This window comes from Lagopus muta, chromosome 3, assembly GCF_023343835.1.
Source record: "Lagopus muta isolate bLagMut1 chromosome 3, bLagMut1 primary, whole genome shotgun sequence".
Classification (NCBI taxonomy): Eukaryota; Metazoa; Chordata; class Aves; order Galliformes; family Phasianidae; genus Lagopus; species Lagopus muta.
Window position 1 is genome coordinate 52,343,991 of NC_064435.1, and position 20,020 is coordinate 52,364,010.

Genomic DNA, 20,020 nt, shown 5'->3' on the forward strand with positions numbered 1-20,020 from the left:
TTAGAGAGAATTCCTTTTTAATAGTATTTGTCAGAAATGTGGCACTTTACATCTTCAGGACACTGAATATACAATGATTATTCCTCACAACAGCCCTGTGAGGTAAGCATTAGATTGCAATTACTATTTTGACACATGGACAGAGGCAGAGAAGTATGCAATCAATCCTGCACAATTGAGTTATTGAAGTTCAACGGACTTAAAAATGGTTCTTGGTGACTTCACTGACAAAGTAAAAGAGTGGGGTAGAAATGATACTTTATCAGTTATTTTCTTTTATCTTAGTTACAATACTTAGGGTCCAACTCTGCTGCTTTACTTATCTATCTCCCTGCAAAAACAAAAACAACAAAAAAACCAACAACCAAACAAAAAAAACCAAGCCCACAAAAAAACCCCAACATCTTTAAGCAAAATGCACATGCAGATTTACTAGGAAGTGAGGGCCATTACAGAAACAGGAAAAAAATCCACTCGGTTCAGCCTAAAATTTGAGTAGAACTAAGAGAGAAGCTTGCCAGTTTAGTCAAATAGAGCAGTTTCACCTTTAGTCCTTTCAGCATTTCAGGTACAAACAAGTATTTGCTTGATGTAAGAAAACGTAGAGTTTTCTGCTAGACTGCAATCACTGTCTCAGGAAAGCTAAACTGTACTACGGACATCCAAGAGATTCTTGGATAGGAAAAGAAACTTTGGGATTTAACTCTAACTTTGCATGTATTTAAAAAGTTCCATTAGTATACCTATTATTTGAGTAAACCTCTCTTCTGAATTCTTTTTTTTTGTTGCTATAGGACTACCGTGAAATAATAGAACAGTTTTGTAAACTTCAACATAATAAAAAAAACCAAAAAAGTTTTTAATATACAATAATTGATTCATTGTAATAACTTCCTACTGAAAATCAACTTTAGAAAAAGACAGTATAGTTGACAGTATGGCTGTTGTGATTAACTCATCTTCCTATAGTTTGCAGTTGAGATTTCTGAAAAGATGCACTTTCCAAGAAAGGTTTGTAGCCGTCCCAAACTGTGAACTGTCACAGATCAGCTGAAGTCCATGTAGCTGTTATGAATTCATTCACGCCGAGTAACTTAATCCATTCTTTTCTTCATGTGCAGTATCAGTGACAATGGTCTGTCTCCAAGTCGAGAGATGATCACGATTAAGGAGGTCTGAGATTACATACTTAGAAATACAAAATAAGTTCTTCCCCAGTAGAGACGTCTCCATTCTCACTTATCGGAAGGTTCAGTCCGATGGGATAATGGCTGTGCACTAAGATGGAGGAGTAAAGTAGTGGCTTTAATATGAAATCATCTTCATTTTGAGAAAAGAAAAAAAGGGGGGGGGAGGGTTGAGATGTAATTGTTGACACTATTACCACTGGATGTGAATTTCTCATGTGAAATTTATTTTTGCTTCTGTTAATTGAAATTTTGTCACAATTTATCTCTCCCAGGAAACTTCAGCCTTCAAGAATATACATAATTCTATATCCACAGTGAAGCTGTAGTCTGCAGACAAAAAAACCAAAACAACAAAAAAAACTCAAGAAAGGTCAGAAGTGCACTTTGTATCTCCTGCCTCAAAAAAGGTTAAAGTGCTAAGTTAGAGATCTCCAAAAATTAAGCATCTCTTAGTCCTTTATTTTTTTAAACGAAACTTTATCTTTGGTTTCTTGAATCTTTTCCGTGATTTTATCCTTTGTTTCCTCCATTTTCCCCGTGATTTTATCCTTTGTTTCCTCCATTTTCTCTGTGATTTTATCCTTTGTTTCCTCCATCCTATCTTGTAGATATTCCTTTACTGGTGGTGGTGTGGACATGTAGCCATGCTTACGCAGATATTTAACAGTGAAGGATGTTCCTCCCAGAGTCACAGTATATCTGGCAGGAGTTGCAATCTTAAAGAAATAAAACAGGACAGTACTATCAAGCAGAATGTATTTTTAATATTAACAATGTACATTGACCAGCATCAGATACTGAAAATATCTTCTGTTTGTTAAGAAATAAAACAATTTACAGTACATGCTGCAGAAACGCATGCTTCCTACTTAAGTATCCTTTTGACAAACCAGCACAGGCATCAGAGTTGCATTTTAAAAAACCTCCCTAAGCAGTTTGTAGAAAGAGCGCTAACTGCCTCAGAATGCAGTACAGAGCAGGCAGCACATGAGCACTGAGCTATATATAAACAAAGAAGAAATACTAACAGGGTATGCTTTGAGTTCTAAAATCCACAAGAGTACAGGTATCTAACTTAAGTCTAAAATTAGGACCCGCTTATGGAAAGCCAAAGCTAAGAGAGACCTTAAGAAGTCAGCTAGCCCAGCATACAATGACCAGGTTTGTTATCCTAGAAAGTTTAAACAAACTTGTTCTTTCAGGACTTCAAAGATCAATGTATCATCTTCTCTTTGCAATTTATTCTAGCGCTTTCGCGTCTGCCAAATCTCACATCTATAATAAAACCTTTGTCTTTAACCGCATTTCTTTATTGATCTCTTTCAGGCACAGGAGTAATTGGCAAGAGCTTTCACGTTTAGTTGGGGGTGGGAGGGGCCTTAAAAGAACAGATAAGCAGCATATCACATCTGGAAAGGAAACCGATGAGTGGCATTTGAAGTGAATACATTACTTTGTTTTTGCATTGTCTGACATATTTCTGGCTCCCTAAAACAGACTTTGCACATACAACAATTAAACGAGACCCAAGCCTAAATCTAATTGATTCGAGTGAACAGTGAAAGTACTTGACAACAATGGAGGAAGACAAATCAATTCACCTCCAGAATATTAAAAATAAATTAAAAAAAAATCCACCTACGCTCATCTGGAAATCATAAAACATTTGAAATTTACTTCTTTATCCCTGTTAATTATTTCAGGGATACAGAGGACTAGCTTAATTGTAATTAGATCTCTGAGAGAAGACAATCATCCTGCAGCAAGAAAGTTATTTTAGAAGTACAGACTCTTTAAATGAACACAGAGCTCGTACTAACTTGCATGTGACTATTCGTATTACAGAAATGAATGCTGAAATGTGTCTAACTATCAAAGAGAGAAAACAGCAATATTTTTTTCCTGATTTAAACAAATAAACACTACTTATTTAACTAGGCAAGATACAGAGCTTGTTTGCAAACCATAAAAATACTTACTTTATACAATGCGTATGCAGTTAGTGCATTTCCACTCTGGGAATTTTTCAGGATGTCTACTATCCTGTCTGGTAAGCCAATCAACTCTAGGAATGGAACAACATTCACTCCTCTACCAAAGAGAAAAAATAATTGAAAATGAATAGGATGGCATACGAAACCCAAACAGTGGTCTAGAGCATCATTTCCATTCTTAAACTCAATCACACAATCTTTTGTTATTCGATAGCAGATGTTTTCATACAAACAATGCACTTATGTTTTGTATGTGTTGGTAAATTAATGTGTTGCTTTCCCCCCCACCCCCCCCTCAGCATTCCACCAGGAGGCAGCCCATTTACATTACCCCTGCTGAGCTGAGCAGCTGCAAACCTAACCTGCATTCCAGCTTACTACGTTTGGAGGTGCACAGATAGAGTAGGTTCTGAGGCAGCTGCTCAGGTTCCAGTTGTACAAGTTCTGTTCAGTCCAAAATATTTTTTTTCCCCTTTTGAAACCTCAGACTAATCTGCTCACATTGAACTGGCCCAGCTTTCAGTGTCCTCCCTTCACTTTTAAATGAAACAAATGGAACGCGGCAAAAGGATGCAAATGTTATATGCACAAGACTGCAGGGCTTTTGTGCTCATCTGTTCTATCTGGTTAATACTGGTTAATACAAGGTGGCGGCATGGGCGGAATGAGCTCTTACTATAATGTCTTTCTATCTGAAAATCAGAGAAATTATATCAGCACCAGAACGGGGGAAAAAAAAGGCAGTCCTCCTTTACACTGTAAAAGAAAGCTACATGCAGTTATAGATCTGATACCTCACTTCCCCAAATTTAGAAATGTTGTATTATTAGCATCATCATCAATTTCTATCTACTATTTCCAGCATTTTAAGTGTTTCTCTATGCATGTGATCACTTTAGCAGCAGGATCAGGAACAGTATCAGGCAGGAATTTTCTAACAGTTACCAGAATCAACAAAGGCCTAATTCCAGAGAAGAAAACTGAGATCTACTAAGATCTAAAAGACAGTGCTAATCAATGCTGTTAAATAAACCACGGCCATTTAGTCATGCACCATGAGCAGTCATTCTGAAAGTTATTCTTCTACTTCAAGAGAGTGCTACTCCTGTAGCACAACAAATCAGTTTTGTTATGATTAGTTCCTACTTAAATATTTCAACTGCTTTCATCTGTTAAATATGTATTTTAGCAGCTAACCTAAGCACTTCAAGAAAACAAACTTGAAAAGCCTGGATGTGAGTATCAACTTGGATTCATCCAAAGCAAAATATTTTTAATAGCTCCAGACCTTTATTCTTCCAACGTGAGCTAAACTTAGAATGACATTTGGATCTATAGCTCCTAGAAAGGGCAATGATGCCAGCTGGTTAGAGTCACTAAAACAAACACTTGTGTGGTAGGGCATTCTGTTGTCAAAGCCCCATCCTTGCCACCAGAAAATGTCATTGTTTCATATGTTCTATTATTAAATATGCAACACTAGCAATCCAGAGATAAACATTTACTTATATTTAGCAAACCATTTCCACATAGACAGTGCTCTTTCATCTGAACTAATAGTTCCTAGCTGATGTAGTTCTTTGTAATAAATGCCATTTTCCAAAACATTACCTGTCCCACACTAAACAAGTTTAAATTAGAAATATGTAAGGACTTTTTTTTTGGCCACACAACTTAATTTTCCAATTAAAAGTCTGTGCTACAGACTTAGAGTAACTTTTTTCAGTAGAGGAAGGGAAAGACAGGAAGCAGAAATAAAAAAGGAAAGATGTATATTTTGTGAGGAGCTCAGAGTGAGGTAAAAGATTTAAAAATCCAGTCATAGGAGAAGACTGGGGATGAAGGGAGATGGAAGGGGTGAAATATCCTTCAAATCCAAAGGCAAAGAACAGGTCTATAAAGATTTTATCTAACAACTCAATCGGGATTCCAAATCTCCAAATTTATATCTGGTGGAAGTTTACTAATCATTTCAATGCTGTTTATATCCATGCATATTTCGGGGAGAGCTACATTCTTGCAAACACTACATTTCCTAATGCAACAAATGCACACCCAGTATACAGCAGTCACTGCATGAAAACATTAAGTACACAACAAGCTCATGAGCCCTACATACTTTCGGTATTAATCTTATGCTTCAGGTAAAAATGTGGCCTCGTTTCCCTATCATGTACAGAGGCATTTTTTAGCACAGATTAATAACTTACATCCTTTCACCTGTGAAAGTCCAGGTCAATTAAATAGCAGCACTGCACACTGCAACAAAATATCAACTTACTTCATGGCTGCATAGTAAAAGGTTCCAAACCACACAGTGGAAGTCACAAGATGAACGGGAATCATGACTTTTCCATACTGTTTAAAAGTTTTCTTGAATCTTTGAACAAGGCTAATTGATTTGTCTTGTAACGGATCAGGTTCTGAAGCATCTGACTCTACAGGGCTCTGCTTGGATACTTCAGTGGCTGAAGTCAAAGGTTCTCTCTCTTCTGGTGCTTTCCTAGGAGTGGCTGTTGGCTGTGATGAAACAGCGCTGCTCTTTGAGGCAAAGAGTGCTGCACCTGCATGAAGACATCGTTTAGGAGGGTCCAGTGCCAAATTCACTTTGCATCCAACATGAGATGCCACCGATGGTCCTTTTAAGCCATGAAAGGCACCAGTGCGAGGAAACAACAAACATATCCCATGGGCCAGCTGAGAAGCAGTATGTAATACACTCCTTTGCATCTTGATGAAATGGGGCTGAGGTTTCTGCAGAGAAGAAACAATAGGGAAATTGTAAACAAATTCCATTCCAATTAACTGATTTGCAATTGCTCAGTGTTACTTCATTCTGAAGTTTTCTCTTTTCCTATTCCTCCGCTTCAGAAGGTTTTCCCATCTTCTTTCACAGAAACGGTTATTTTCTAGAATTAAGCAAATCCTGTTAGATTTCACCTCTTCACTTCTGAAATAAAATATCCCCTTTGAGCCCCTCAATGCTCATTCTGCTGCCTGAAACCATTTTTAAGATGTTTAGTGACACCTACTGCTTCATCTGCACAATATGGTACAGGTGTTGAAAAGTTACTTCATTTTTAGGAGTAACTGGTATCTCAGGTGATACTTCCAACCTGCACAGATGTGGTAAGACCTGACCGGAGTGCTTTAGTGATAATGGGATGTTCTTAAAGAGATACCACACACAACATAATTAAAATTAATTATGGTATTGAACTAAGAGAAAAAATTCATAGTTAGGAACAAAATAATCCCTGCAATCTCAAATGTTACAATACAAAGAGCATTTTAAAACTGCAGATCATCCTCTTATAGCCTTATGATTTATTAGTTACTCTTGAAAGTTTATAAGAACCACTGTGAGGGTCTGCATAAAACAAAACAGGAATTTTGTTTGGTACGTATAATAACTTGTAACAGCAAACTACTGAACAACCACAAAAGAAAATGGCTCCAATTGATTTTATATAACTAATGCCAGCTAAGTCAGTTATGTTACAACACACAAATCTTCCTGATGTTTTTAGGTGCGTAACTACCTTAGTAAATCTTGATGCAAACTAGAAATCGTTCAAGTTTATTTAAGCTCCACAGTCATCTTTGCATCTCCTTCACCTACTACAGCCTTTATATACATTTTAATCAGTTTTTTTCATAGTTAAATCATCTAGGTTATTGAAAATGGTAAATAATTCATAATATAAACCGTGGTTTAAAATAAATGAACTCATACATAGCCTTTATTGCTTTTCAAATATGCAACAAAAAGGAAAATATTTTATCTTCAAAAATTGCTGCTCTTCCAATAGTTCCCTCCTTTCAAATACGTGTCTTGAACATATTGACAACTCTGCCAAAGTAGAAAAAAAGACACATTTAGAGAAAATACAAAGAACAGCCAACAGATGCTATTAACATCTCTGGTCAGTCTGAAACCTTGCTTACTGAAGTTGCACCAGTGTGGATTCCATTTTGGACACTGACAAACCAATGGTAGGGCTTTTTTTTTTCCTGCATAAGTTGAAAGTTCCTGGGCTCTGAATTAGTGTTTCATTCCAAGTTCAAGGACTTAAAAAACAAAACAAAACAAAACAAAAAAAACCTTAAAATTCTTAAAATTCCCCTCAACAGGAGGAAGCAGTGGGGTCCTCCTAAGTTGCAGGAACTTTGCTGAGGGAATTAAGTGTGCTTAAAACTCAACAGCCATAACTTCACTGCTGGCTGAAAGCAGGGGAAGAAAAAGGATCGCTGCCAAGACTTCTTGTACCATTTTTCTTCTTTCTTTATCCTCAGATGGACCTGGAGCTCACCAACTACAGGGTTGTTCTCCAGGATGTAAGATTTGCCTGACCAAAGGGAAGTTCTCTGGGGTAGATCCTAAAGAGGTCCTGAACCTTGTAGGCACATATGACAGTATACTCCAGCTAACATTCTGAGAACCATCTTACTTTCTTTTTGTCTGCTTTAAAAAGCTTTTTGTTAGATACTTCATGTCTAAATAAAGGTTTTGATGCAATAGGGTTTACATTTGAGAGTAGAGAACAGTTGGAAATTTCCAAGAGATGCTACTGTCTTACATGGACTTGTTTTATTTTACATATCTGAACACAGAAGAGACCTTTGAAGTGTAAGTTGAGGATGACACTAATGTCGAGTAGCACTATGAGCCTAGAAGAGGAAAAGTGCTATATCTGCAATGGATAGAGCAGCATGTAGGAAAGGCAAATTAATAAAATGATATAGCACACACCTTATAAATTGACTTTAATTAACAAGTACTGTTAAAAGGGTGGTGGATACAGCTGCTCAACTACAGTATTTTAATTACTTTGCTCAGCACCGCAAACAACTCTTAAACAAGACAGACAACCCAAAGCATACAATACAGGTGTCTGGATATGGAACTGTAGTTGTTCCATCCTTCCAAAACACAATAGGCATCCAGGGCAATCTATCCTTCAAGACGTGATTAGTGTGAGGAAGTTTCCAGGCTCCTGGACACTCAACACGCAGCAGGAAAAAAGTGTCAGCCTATGGATTTGAGGCATTATTTTATTCTCTAAGTACAATACTTTACTCAAGAAAATAATTAGTTACATGAGTTGTACAACTGCCCCTGTAACTTACGGTTTTCAAAACCCCTTAGATTTTAAGAAAGGACAGTAACACAAATGTTATCTACAATGGCACTGGATGACTTCTGAAAAGTTCCTTCTTAATTGCATTTAATTCCATTATTTGTTTTCCATGCTATTGCATGATGCTGCAAGAGCACAGAAAAAGAAAGAAGCTAAAATCTTCAAACACCAAGGTGGAAAAGCTGGTGGAACATTGTATAAAAACTGGGCAGAGGGAAGAAATTTTGAAGCATCTTAGCTTTTCCATTAGCTTTATCATAAATATGAAACAAGAAAAAAGAGTAAGAAGAACAAACAAACATGGTGACATCTAATGACAAATGCAGCTGTTCTCTGCTGTAAGAATCTCAGGTGGAGAGTAACTGAATTGATGCTAGTATGACAAACTATGAAATTAACACTTCTGAGATAAGGTCTCTTCTGTGTGGTTGTGTTCTGCTGGTTATTTAGTGGTATGTCCAGCTGGCAGTAAATGGAGCTGAAGTGGCTGTTCAGGACACACTCCTGCTTGAGATTTTTGGACATCCATTTTATTTCTGAAGTCTGCCTTATGACAAGTGATCAACAAGCCCTCTGACATAAAGGGAGTGGCTCCCATGGCCTTTTGAGCATAGCTCAGCTCCTCATTACAGTGCCAGAGGTTTTGCTTAGGCAATTTTTTTACTTTTGTAATTTAGATCAGCTTCAGCACAAAACCGATGTACTTCAGGAGAAACCAATCTCTACTTGCACAGCAAAATCTTTGCCTTCCAGTGATTATTAGGATGTAAAGATTAGACTTGCTTTTGTTTCTGAGGACAGCAGAAATTCAAGATGTCGCAGAGATGGCTTTGGATACTTACTAACATGTTAAGCAAACCAAACAAAACCCCAACAAACAGGGATGTCAGAATAGTCAAGCAACAAGCCAGACAGATACAGATACAGCAAGAGCACTGCAGATATCTACTTCTGGGAAGAGAAATGATGCCAGAGATGATGTCAGATGAAGCTTCCAAATAGGATCATTTCACTAAGAACAGTTATCCTTTCATAATGAGCAAGTTTTGAGCTGCCAGCGAAAATGTGAGAATGGCAGTAGCTTTAAGACAGCAAAACCTCCAGTCTAAGATCTTTTCTAAGGAGGTCAGAGAAATCCAAGGGAATTGATGGTACAGTATACACAGACTGCACTGGTTTATTTTCTCATTCTACGAGAAACACTCTGGACACAATATGTAAATACGGATGGATTTAAAGCACTTGTTCTGACAGTGGTTAAAAACAGAACATTAATTATACCACAGGAGAGTTCCCAATGAAAATCTACGAGCTTTTTCCATTCCCAAGGTACTGTTCTACAAAATCAATTTATACTCCTATCAATTTTAGAGCAAAAAAAAAAAAAAAAAAGAAAAAAAAAGAAAAAAAAAAAGAAAGATCAGGCAAACTCGGAGGACTGTGTTTTGTGTACACAGAAGAATTTGCAAAGGACACAAACAGTGTTTTCAGAAATCCTTTCCAGTTCACATTTCCATCTCCATCACGCCTAACCTCCCTATTTTCCCTTAGCAAACGCTGTGCTCTAATTTTTAAATGTATTGCATTCCTACAGGTCAACACTAATGTGAGTGCAAACTTTTAAACTCTTACTTCATCAAACTACTATAGCTCACGCTCAGACTTAGTACTGTTTTTGGTAACCTAGTGAGGTCAAGAAAGTAGAATAAACAGACAGAGTGTCCCTATAAACATGGCAGTCTCTGCTACTACAGTCTTCTGAGTATTGGCAAGCACAACCAAAAGTTGCTTTGGGTAGCACAGAAGCTCTTGCAGAGCTTTATGAACTCTGAACATTGGGTTCAGTCATTAAGTAAAGCAGGAGAACACAATGCAGTGAGCATGATGAATTGTACATCTGGAATGCCAAACAGAAGTCTTAACAGCTGGTCTGCATCCAGTCAATGTGACAGTAGTATCCCCATTCTCCTGTATATGGAGAAGCATTAGATCTCAAATTTGCACACAATTGAGCATATCCAAAGTGTGAATGTTTTATCTATTTTCTAAAAGAATATTCAGCTGTCTGTAGTGCTTTCTGCTCCAGCCTGTTTAATATCTAGCATTACTCTACGTTTTAACTGTGAACTCCATCCGGCTTTGCAGTGCTGAACATCTACGCTGGGCTCCTTCATACTGAAGTTTCACTCTGCCCTCTACTGATTTTTTACAGAAGTACAGAAGTTTGCACCAATACAAAAGATTTCTACCGTCCTTTTTATCTCAGGATAACACAGAAACTTTCCCAAGCAACCCCAAACAGCCTCTTTCATCCTTGAACCTTTCAATGTTTCATTAGTTCATCTCTCTCAAAACACTGGTATTTTTCTTTCAGGAGAGTTGAACCAACATGAGAGCACATGGGGTGGGTGTGAGTAGGTCTGCCCAGCAAGAGAAAGTCTTCAAGTCAAGCAAAAGCTTTGTAAAAGACAGTGCATATGAGTAAACTTCATCTAGAACAGTTTCTTGCATGTCTTTGAAATCTCTAAGAAAAAAAGACAAAACTGAACGGCAGCTTGTTCAAGACCTCCTGCTATTTCTAATTTGGATTCCAGTAGTCAAAGCTCATTTTCACATTCATAATCTTCCCAATTACTCAAGACTTGATTGACATAAAATTTAGATAATTTTTAAATTAAACAGCTCTTGGAGTTGGAAACACATATTTGGTCTTATTTTGAAAGGTGTAATAAAGCAACTGGAAACACACTGCAGATACTGTCACCTCCACTACAACAACTGCTTCTAAATCAAATCAAGCTCAGCCTTTTTGAAGAGGCAATATCAAAAACGTGTAGGTACTCACACTTTCCTTTAACTAACTGTAAAAGGCATTTATTAAGAATATGCTTAAACTTGGATCTTAGCATCAACTCTGTACAACCTTTTCCCTCATCTTGCACTGAGACTACCAAAACTGCTTCCTTTCTGGCTGCAATAAATGCCATTTTGCCACCTCAGGTCCTTGCAGGTCTCATCTCATCATCTCTCATCCCACCTCTCCCTATCCCAACAGCAGCCAACAGTACCAGCCATAATGAAATTGTTACCTAATGAAATCTGCATTAAACCAAACCCAATCCTCTGTCTCCCATCCAAACAACTTCAACAGGAACAGAATCTACAGTGGAAGCATCAAGTTGAAGACTCTCATTCTTTCAAACTGCACTTTTTCACATTTTTAAACACTGAAGTGCTGTCATTTTCTCCCAGCAAAAAACAAAAACAAAACAAAACAAAAAAAAACCCAAAAACAAAAACAACACAGAGAATGATCATCTCTCAGCAGAATTACTGTTGGCAGACATTCACTTCCACTGCAAATCTTTTCTAAATATTCAGAGTTAAGCTTTGAATTCTCTGTTGTGAATTCAAAGTTGTCCATATGGAGAACTATGCGTAGTATCAATCAGAAAATCTTGAAGAATTATGTGTGAAGAGGCTGATCATAACATTTACAGAACACACACATGCTCAAAACCACATTCATCATAATTTTTAGTAAATGCTGTTCCCCATGTCTCCACATACAAATGCAACCTGTTCGTATGACAAAAAGTATTACTTTTGTTAAGGTTTGGGTAGCTGAATTGATAAACTTTCTTTGGCCACTACTCAATCCAGGCAGCATGTTTTGCTTAGAGGACATGACTGATAACATTGCCAACCGTGCAACCGACAGTGACAACATCTGCAAGTATCTGAAAGAGCATCACTCACAGAGCAGAGACTTCACTCCAGAAGGAACTGTGATGAGACTTCAGTTATAGGAGCATAATGACAATCTTGAGTGCAGCCTGAAGCAGCAAATTGGGCATATTCAGAAGATAACCTCCAGAACGGGGTTCCATCCAATTTACATGAGGGCACCACAACAGGATTCAGATGGTCCCCTGGGTACCAGGAGGAGTCTTTCAGTCAGCCAGACTCTTTACAGCATTCTGACTTCTCCCTCACCCTTCTCAATGCCACCTACCCAAACCATCTCTTTACCACAATCAAGAGCTGCTTAAGACATCTCAGAGTCATGGCAGGATTCTGACAGTGTACAGAGCCTACCAGTAGAACGTGACCCATCAGACACCTCCCTAAGTGCTGAGCAGTTATTAGAAAAACAGTGTGGAGCTCAGTGGATTCACAAATTCTTTTTGATGCAATATACAGCCTACTGTTGCTTAGCAAAGAAAACACAGTTGAAAGATCTTCTACCAGTCAGAAATTGCCGTACCTAAGCCACATATTTTTAATCACTCCTCATAGCTATAGAACATAACTTGTTCTTGTCCTTCTAGGGGATGCTGCAACACTTGGAGACAACAAACAAGGATACGCAGTCTTATTTCTCTCCCTCTTATTGAGAGCAAGAATTTGTGAGCCACAGATTAGAGAAAAACTGACTTCCTATGGAGTGGTGTCATAAGGCTGAGTTTGCTGGCATCCAAACAACAATGAAATTCAACTGAGGATCCTTGCACAGTTAGGGCATTCAATACAACTCCCTGACGCATATTCTTTTGTTTCCTAAGATTGAGTTTAAGTTGCAGCTATTTTTCAAAAGCATCAAGTATGACCTTCCTTCCACTTTCATCAAACATCTAAAAGACTACTATTTCTCTGATTGCAACCACTCTGTCAAAGATAGCTAGTATTACTGGTCTGTTCTTTCTTACCTAATTCCAGCGCATACACTTCACTTTCTTAGGAAATCATACTAAAAACTAAAGTTACTTCCCAACTTAATGCCCTCCTCTGTTGACCAGTACTTTTCATGTCTTTTTCATTAGAAACCTGGAGCACCACAAACTAAGCAGGCTAACTGGTACATGCTACATGGACTGGTACATGCTGGGGCTAAGCACTGTCACCACAGTTAAAGATAAGCATCTTCACATGCTACCCAGTTCCACCAACCAGCTTTGGAAGAAACTTACAGAACTGCTATAAAGCCACTCATGCATCTATATTTAGAATCAATAAAATCAACGTATCTGAAAATTTGCTGTTTTATAATTTAGAATCACAGAATCCTTAGAGTTCAAAGGACGTCTGAAGGCCATCTAGTCCAACTGCCCTGCAATAAACATGGACAGCACGGCTACATCAGGATGTCCAAGGCCTGATCCAGCCTCATCTTGAAAGTCTCCAGGGACGGGGCATCAACTACATCTGTGGGCAACCTGTTCCAGTGCCTCACTACACTCACTGTAAAAAGCTTTTTCCTTATATCCAACCTAAATCTGCTCTCTTTGAGCTTGAAACCATTTCCCCTTGTTCTATCACCACAGACCCTGCTAAAGATTCTGTCCCCTTCTATCCTGTAGCTTCCCTTTATATACTGAAAGGCAGCTATCAGGTCACCTCACAGCCTTCTCTTCTCCAGGCTGAACAGCCCCAGCTCACTCAGCCATCCTCATAGGAGAGGTGTTCCATTCTGTGGAATGTACTCATTAGTATTTCACGGTATAACCCTCATTCTCTTCCCTCATTCCGTTTTTTGCAAGGAAACACTGCTCAATATCTGGAGAACTGCAGAGGATCTCCTGCTACAACACTATACACAGCCACAAACAGCCAACTTTGTGTTTTGTTTATATAATGACTGTTGCACACGGCCAAGGTCAGTTTTTGGACACGACCAAATAACAGATCCCTACAACTACAGTTTACAGCCCAGCTAACTCATACTTTCTTTTTCTGATGGGTACAAATGGAATGAGCCTAGTTTTACTATTCAGATATCTATGTTGTATGGGAACTGCTGAACCTCTGATTGATCACCTGAGGTGAGCAGTGAGTCAGCCAGAGGAGCACAGGTGAAGGCAATTCAGCTGTGCTGCCTGGCTCCACCTCTCCTAGATCTATTTAAGAGCTGGCTACCAGTGGGGAAGCATCTCTTTGGGAGATTGCCTTTGCTGGTGTTTTCTGAGTAAGCCCAGGATAGGGGTAAGCTTTCCATTTATTCTCTTTTGTTATCATAATCTGCTCTGCCTGACTCTCTTGTTTATTTTATGATTATAACATCCTAATATTTTTTGATTATTCGTATGTTTAGAAAGAGCAATGTTATGTCTGGAAATTTAACAAAAATAAAGCCTTTTTTGTTGTTGAATCATCATATAGTCAGTTTGAAGACAATACGATGTTAAGAAGAACTAAAGGCCACTAGCACAGAAAGGATTTAAGTGGCTCAAAGGTCCTTGAGAACTGAGATCACTGCTATGTGTGCTTCAGAAAAGTCTAGACATCAAGCAAGGTTGTTGTCCTACCACATAAACACAATGCCTTAATGGGGAAATTAATTCTGCTCTGCACAGAACAACAGAGGAAAAAAAGGCTGGAGGTCTAACCTAATAAGACACACCAAGCTGATATATTGAGACGTAGTTAAACTCCAATTTTCCTGACAATTTGAAGCCATATATTCTTGACTTAGTAAGAACAAAGTATGTTGGACTCAACACACCTGTGCTGGTACCTTCAAGATCAACAGAATCTCAGAAGGTATCATCTCAGCTCATCATAAGGATTTTTACCTTGATACTCTGGTAGGCAACTGCGTAGTTCACGCACTTCAGATCAACAATCATAGTCCAAGATTCAGAAATTCTGAAAAGACTCCCAATTACTTCTAGTAGATACTTTGACTTGAGTGAAAGTGAAGGTTATGGCAAGAAGAAAGAATACTGCTTAGGTTACAGCAGCTTTTTTTCTTTATTTTTAAGTCTTGGATCATGAGAAAACAGACTATTCTTCCTGTCCTTACGGTAATAAAATAGCAGCAGGAGTAGGAAGTTATTTTTCAATTTAAAAAAAAAAAAAAAAAGCTTTGCAACTTAATTTGTTATTGTGCTCATAACATTCTATGATTCTTGAAGCTTTTAAGTGGTCAGATCACTTTCACGCTACATTCACATTTGCATTTATCTTTCCTAAGGAAACAGAGAGTGGTTCAGTGGTGACTGGTTTCTGACTTTCTTCTTGCTGTGCTGGAAAACACTGAATATACGCATTCTCTTCTGAAATTTCACCAACACAAACTGCCACATGCTACCAAGTTCTTAAGCATTCATACTGCCCAGGAAGATTTCAGGCATATCTGACAGACCTCAGCTCTTTGTGATTTTATTCAATTCTTACTCTGGAAACATTGCTGATGTTGGATCTACTTCTCAAAAAACATTCAGCTTCAACAGTCTGGGCTTATAGCATATCAACAGTTATAACTGGATCTTGCTTGCAATCTGCAAAACTAACTGAATTCAAGGAATGCCATAGATTCAACTACCAGCTTTAGAGATATTTTTCTGTTGCCATTGCACCACCTGTCTGCTTATCTCCAAGATCAGCATGGAAATCAGAGTGCCATACAGATTCAGAAACGTGCTGAGATGCAAACTGAGGCCTGTTATCTGAAATAATGGGACATCAAGAACTCCGTTTTCCAAAAGCAGACATCATTGTCTCAATGATGTCTATAGGCATACACAGAGAACTAAGTCAGTTTGCATGGAGAAGAGATCATCTGCAACAGCAGAATTACATGGATCCTTTTAAACTAGATCAGATCGTTTGTTATCAGGCTCTACAGCCTATGAAGCAGATGCATGGAAAGTCACGCTAGACAAACTTTTTTTCATCTTACATTTGTTACATACTCTTAACAGAGTCTGCATCTGCCTACTCAGTTTTTGCCATGTGCAAGCCATCTGATATCCACCCACCCAAAGCATCCAATGATTTCTTTTTCTCCCAATGGGAGCAGTGATTGCAATTCCACAATGTTGCCACAGAGGTCAGTCATATCGCTTTCAACTCAAGCGGATCTTGCACTGTGAAAGGAGATAAACACCTGTCAAGCCCCGTAGGAGGAGAGAGACTGGGGATACATTACCCTCTGCACAAACATTTCCCATACAGAAGCAGCTGCGAATCAAATTAACAAGGAGCACACGCATCAAGGTATGCTCCAGACTAAGAGCTTGTTCCCTGTCACTCCCTAAGTATCATAACTTCAAGGAATCTTTTTAAGGCTTATGCTTGCAACAGTAAAAAAAAAAACTCTTTGGGTTTAGCTAAGTTGAGGAATGCTGTCAGCTGAAATTTGCTTAACATACGTTTTGGTGTGGACTTTGGGGCATTTGATGTGCTGCTGTCCAAATTCATGCTTCCTCCTCTGGGCCGGCTTTAGAAGGCACTTCAGAAACAGACACAAATGAGGTCAGACATGCAGTCTGTAATACCAGACAGAGAGGCACATTTGATTTGAAAGTAAGAAATGACTCCTCTGATCTAACAGTCTTAGTAAAAAGCCTTCTGTCTTCTAATGCTCTGAGTGTCTGGAAAACACTCATTGTTAAGAAGCAGACTACCAGTGAGAACCATAAATGCGTACAAGTTTGCCAATAGGGTTCTGTTTTGTTCTGATAGCCATTGTCTCCTGAGGGTTCTGAGACTTTTACAGCTATCCCAGACAGGAAGCATGAGAAGAAAGGCTGACGGCCCAAGAGGAGCACAGAAGCATCATTTTACCTCGCACAGCTCAGAGGAGCACAATCAGATTTCTCAACTTTGAGACTCCCCGGTGGGGGAAAAGCACTCTTTTGCATTTATCTGCCACATGCTGCCAGCGAGTCACCGAGAAGCACCCAGCACGCTGAGCACAACCTCTGCACTGCCACCTGCGGTATCCTGTTAGGACTCTCAGCCGAGGCCCCTCAGCAGCTCACTCCGTAATGCCGTCCCACAGCGGCGGCCGACACGTTCCAAACGAGGCAGGACGACTGCGGGACGTGCGGGACAGCGGGCGGCCCAGAGCCCCGGCGTTCTGCCCCTCCCCGCCCGCAGACATTCCCCAGCTCCCCCGCGACTACAGCAGCGGGACCGGGGGCACGGCGCGCACCTGCCCGACAGCCGCGGGGCTGAGAGCTTCCAGCCGCCGCCCCGCCCCTCAGCGCCGACAGCCATCCGGGAGCCCCGCGCCCTCCCGCTCCCAGGCCGGTCCCCCCGCCCCAAGGTACCTCGCGGCCGAGCCACCGCTCCTCCTGCGGGCCGGGGACCCTGGGCACGCGCCAGGCGGCGGTTGACCAACGGCCACTGCCGGGAGCGCGCGCACGCGCCGCTCCCTCCGCCTGCGCCCCCACCCCCCTCCCTCACTCCCGCGCGCGTCAGGACAACGTGCAGCGCCGCCCGTCCCCAACCATCACCTTGGGACACGGAGGAGCCCAACTGCGCACGCGCGGCTATTCCGCCTCCGCGCGCGGCCTTCTGGGACTCGTAGTCCTCCCGCAGAACGAGCCCTCGCTCCTACCGCGCGCGTGCGCAGTGTCGCTTTCGTCCCCCGGATATGACGTCTCCGCGGTAGAGGCGTCACTTCCGCAAACAGGATGGCCGAGGGTCGTGCTGGGTGAGTAGCGCGCGTCTTTCTCAATGGCCTGGTGGTGGGGGCGGGCTGGCAGGCAGCAGTGCGGGGAGACCAGCGGCCGTTGGGCTGCAGGCCTGGCGGTCAGCCGGGGCGGGCGGCAGCCGCGCTGCTGGGAAAGCAGCTTCCATAGCTCCACGGTTGAGGAGCGCGGGCCCTGCTTGCTAAGGGTGGCGTGGAGCCTCGGTGAGCCCTGTGGCAGTGATGTGCTGCACTGCACCGGGAGTTACGGGAATACAGGCGCAGCTGGAGGCTCCTGGTGTTAGTGAGGGCATCATGGGTACTCTTGGTAAAGTTCAGAATCCACGACTGATGATGAGGATTCCTTTCTATAAAGCGTCCTGATTTCTGTGTTTGATGGAAATTATGTGACGTTAAAAGATAAGCTTGCTATTTTGAAGCATTCTGTTGGTTTGTATTTGTAAATATGAAGTGGCTTGCAGGTTATATTCTAGAGGGAAGAGGGTGGTTATGGTCTCAAACCCAGTGAAAATTATCAGGTTAAGCAAGAAAGATAGCTGGGGAAAATCGATGGAAAATCATTACTGTAATTGAGAGTATGTTAAATTCAGTGCCAACAGTAGATCTTTTTTCTCCGTAGTTTATTTTGATCAATAGGTAGGGAATTTAACCTGTCAAAAATGGCTGACTTAACCAAAACTGAAGAAAAGGAAGTAGAGAAGAGTTTGGATGAAGAAGTGGAGGGAACATCTCATGCTTCAGAATCAGATTCAGGTATTAATTTGGAAGGCAATAGCTCGACTTCAGGTACAACGCACTCCACCGAAAATGAGAACAAACTTGCTAGTGGTGATCAGGGCAGTGGCCTGAAAAGGAGTGTAGCAGATGTTGAAGATGAACCTCCTAAGAAAGTTCCGGTGAGTATTGTTCAGTTTAACTGAATGTTGGCATGAACTTGTGCGTAGCTTTGTTGCAGTATAGTGGGTGCAGAAGTTATGTTGGACTTAAAGAAGAGAAAGAGGGTCAGTAGAAGTCAGTGTGTTTTGCATGCTGAGTTTTATCCTGTGTGTTACTCTACTTATCTATGCATGAGAGTTTCTTCCCTAAGATAATTTGTCCTTTTATTTCCTGAATAAAATAGTGTAAAACTTAGAAAACTTTTCGGTATGGTTTGTTATCAAACTGGAAGGTTTGGAGATGCTTTCTCTGGTTTCTTTTGTGTTTGTCTCTTTTCTGTTTAAGACTGTGTAGGAACAGCAGAAAGTATTTGCCTTTCTAACTGAAGGGTGAAAAAGAGAAGCAGTCTTTTATATGAGACTTTCTCTTCTTGTGTACGGGTTTGTAGAAAATAATGCTGTATTCTTCATCTGGCCTAATTTTAACCTCTGGAAATATTTAAATGCAACTTTAAAATGTTTTTAACCTAGTGCTTTGTTTCTCTAGGTTTTACTGCGTTTTAACTTAAGCAGTCTGGGAAAGTAATACCCTTTGTTGTGGTAGAAGCACCTTTTAATCTTTTTAATAAAGTATGTATGGGATTAGGTTTAGGTGGACAAATAATACATTGCTTTTCTGTAGCCTAAGGGTATAGAGAGTGATTACACTGAAAGCAGCTGCCAACAATCTGGGTGTTACTGTAGTTTTCTACTTGTGGATGCAGCAGCTGAGAGGCCTTGCTGGATTATATGTATGTGTCTCACATGTTTATCAAAGTCACCTTCAGCAGCTATTGAGCAGGCCACCTGTGCTTTTCCTAAAAAAAGACTAGAAAAGGACAAAATATTTGTTAGTCTCAGTCAGCTAAGTGAGGTAATAAATAGATGATGAGGTTATACTGTTCCAGACAAGAATGTCTTGTACATGCTTAAGTTTTTGAAAATGGTATAAAACACTGAAGAGCTAATGTAGCTTATTAAAGTCTGTGAAACCTTCTTTTCCCTTAAGCGATTGGTATGTCATTGATAAGGTATCAGGGTGTTGACTTTTGTTGTGGATTACTGTTGGAACGGCTTTCCATTGGAATGTAAACTCATAGTGGCTAGAATTCTGTGGCATGTTTGTGAGTTTTGACTGAGAATTCTTCAATTTGTTTGTCCAATTAGATGCTTTTGTGCTTCACAGAATTTCTATTGGTTCTCAGTGTTCTGTTATTGCATTTATAATTTGTTTTTTCACATGTTGTGTATACAACTGAAGATTGTTTTTAAGGTGATGAGATGTTTGGAGCTATAATATGTAGTTATAGAATGCTTTTCAATATCATGTGGGGCTTTTATT

At 40.1% G+C, this 20,020-nt stretch overlaps 2 protein-coding genes across 5 annotated transcripts in view; one reads left to right on the forward strand and one right to left on the reverse strand.

Annotated features, from left to right (window-relative positions):
* FAM210A (family with sequence similarity 210 member A) lies at positions 1-17,665 on the reverse strand. Of its 4 annotated transcripts, none has more exons than XM_048939222.1 (4): positions 17,568-17,665; positions 5,466-5,938; positions 3,170-3,281; positions 1-1,906 (listed from the first exon to the last, which is right to left on the reverse strand). In XM_048939222.1, exons 2-4 carry the CDS (start codon positions 5,912-5,914, stop codon positions 1,640-1,642), a joined length of 828 nt encoding a protein of 275 aa, XP_048795179.1. In that variant the 5' UTR covers positions 5,915-5,938; positions 17,568-17,665; the 3' UTR covers positions 1-1,639. The 4 variants fall into 4 exon arrangements, with proteins under 4 accessions (XP_048795179.1, XP_048795178.1, XP_048795176.1 ...); XM_048939221.1 differs by lacking the exon at positions 17,568-17,665 and adding an exon at positions 17,382-17,525; XM_048939219.1 differs by lacking the exon at positions 17,568-17,665 and adding an exon at positions 16,479-17,150.
* RNMT (RNA guanine-7 methyltransferase) overlaps positions 17,654-20,020 on the forward strand; it is a 22,672-nt gene continuing 20,305 nt past the window's right edge. The window contains exons 1-2 of the mRNA XM_048939217.1: positions 17,654-17,767; positions 18,384-18,660. Coding sequence (XP_048795174.1) covers positions 18,424-18,660 — 237 coding nt within the window. The 5' untranslated portion in view covers positions 17,654-17,767; positions 18,384-18,423. The remainder of the gene's footprint in view (positions 17,768-18,383; positions 18,661-20,020) is intronic.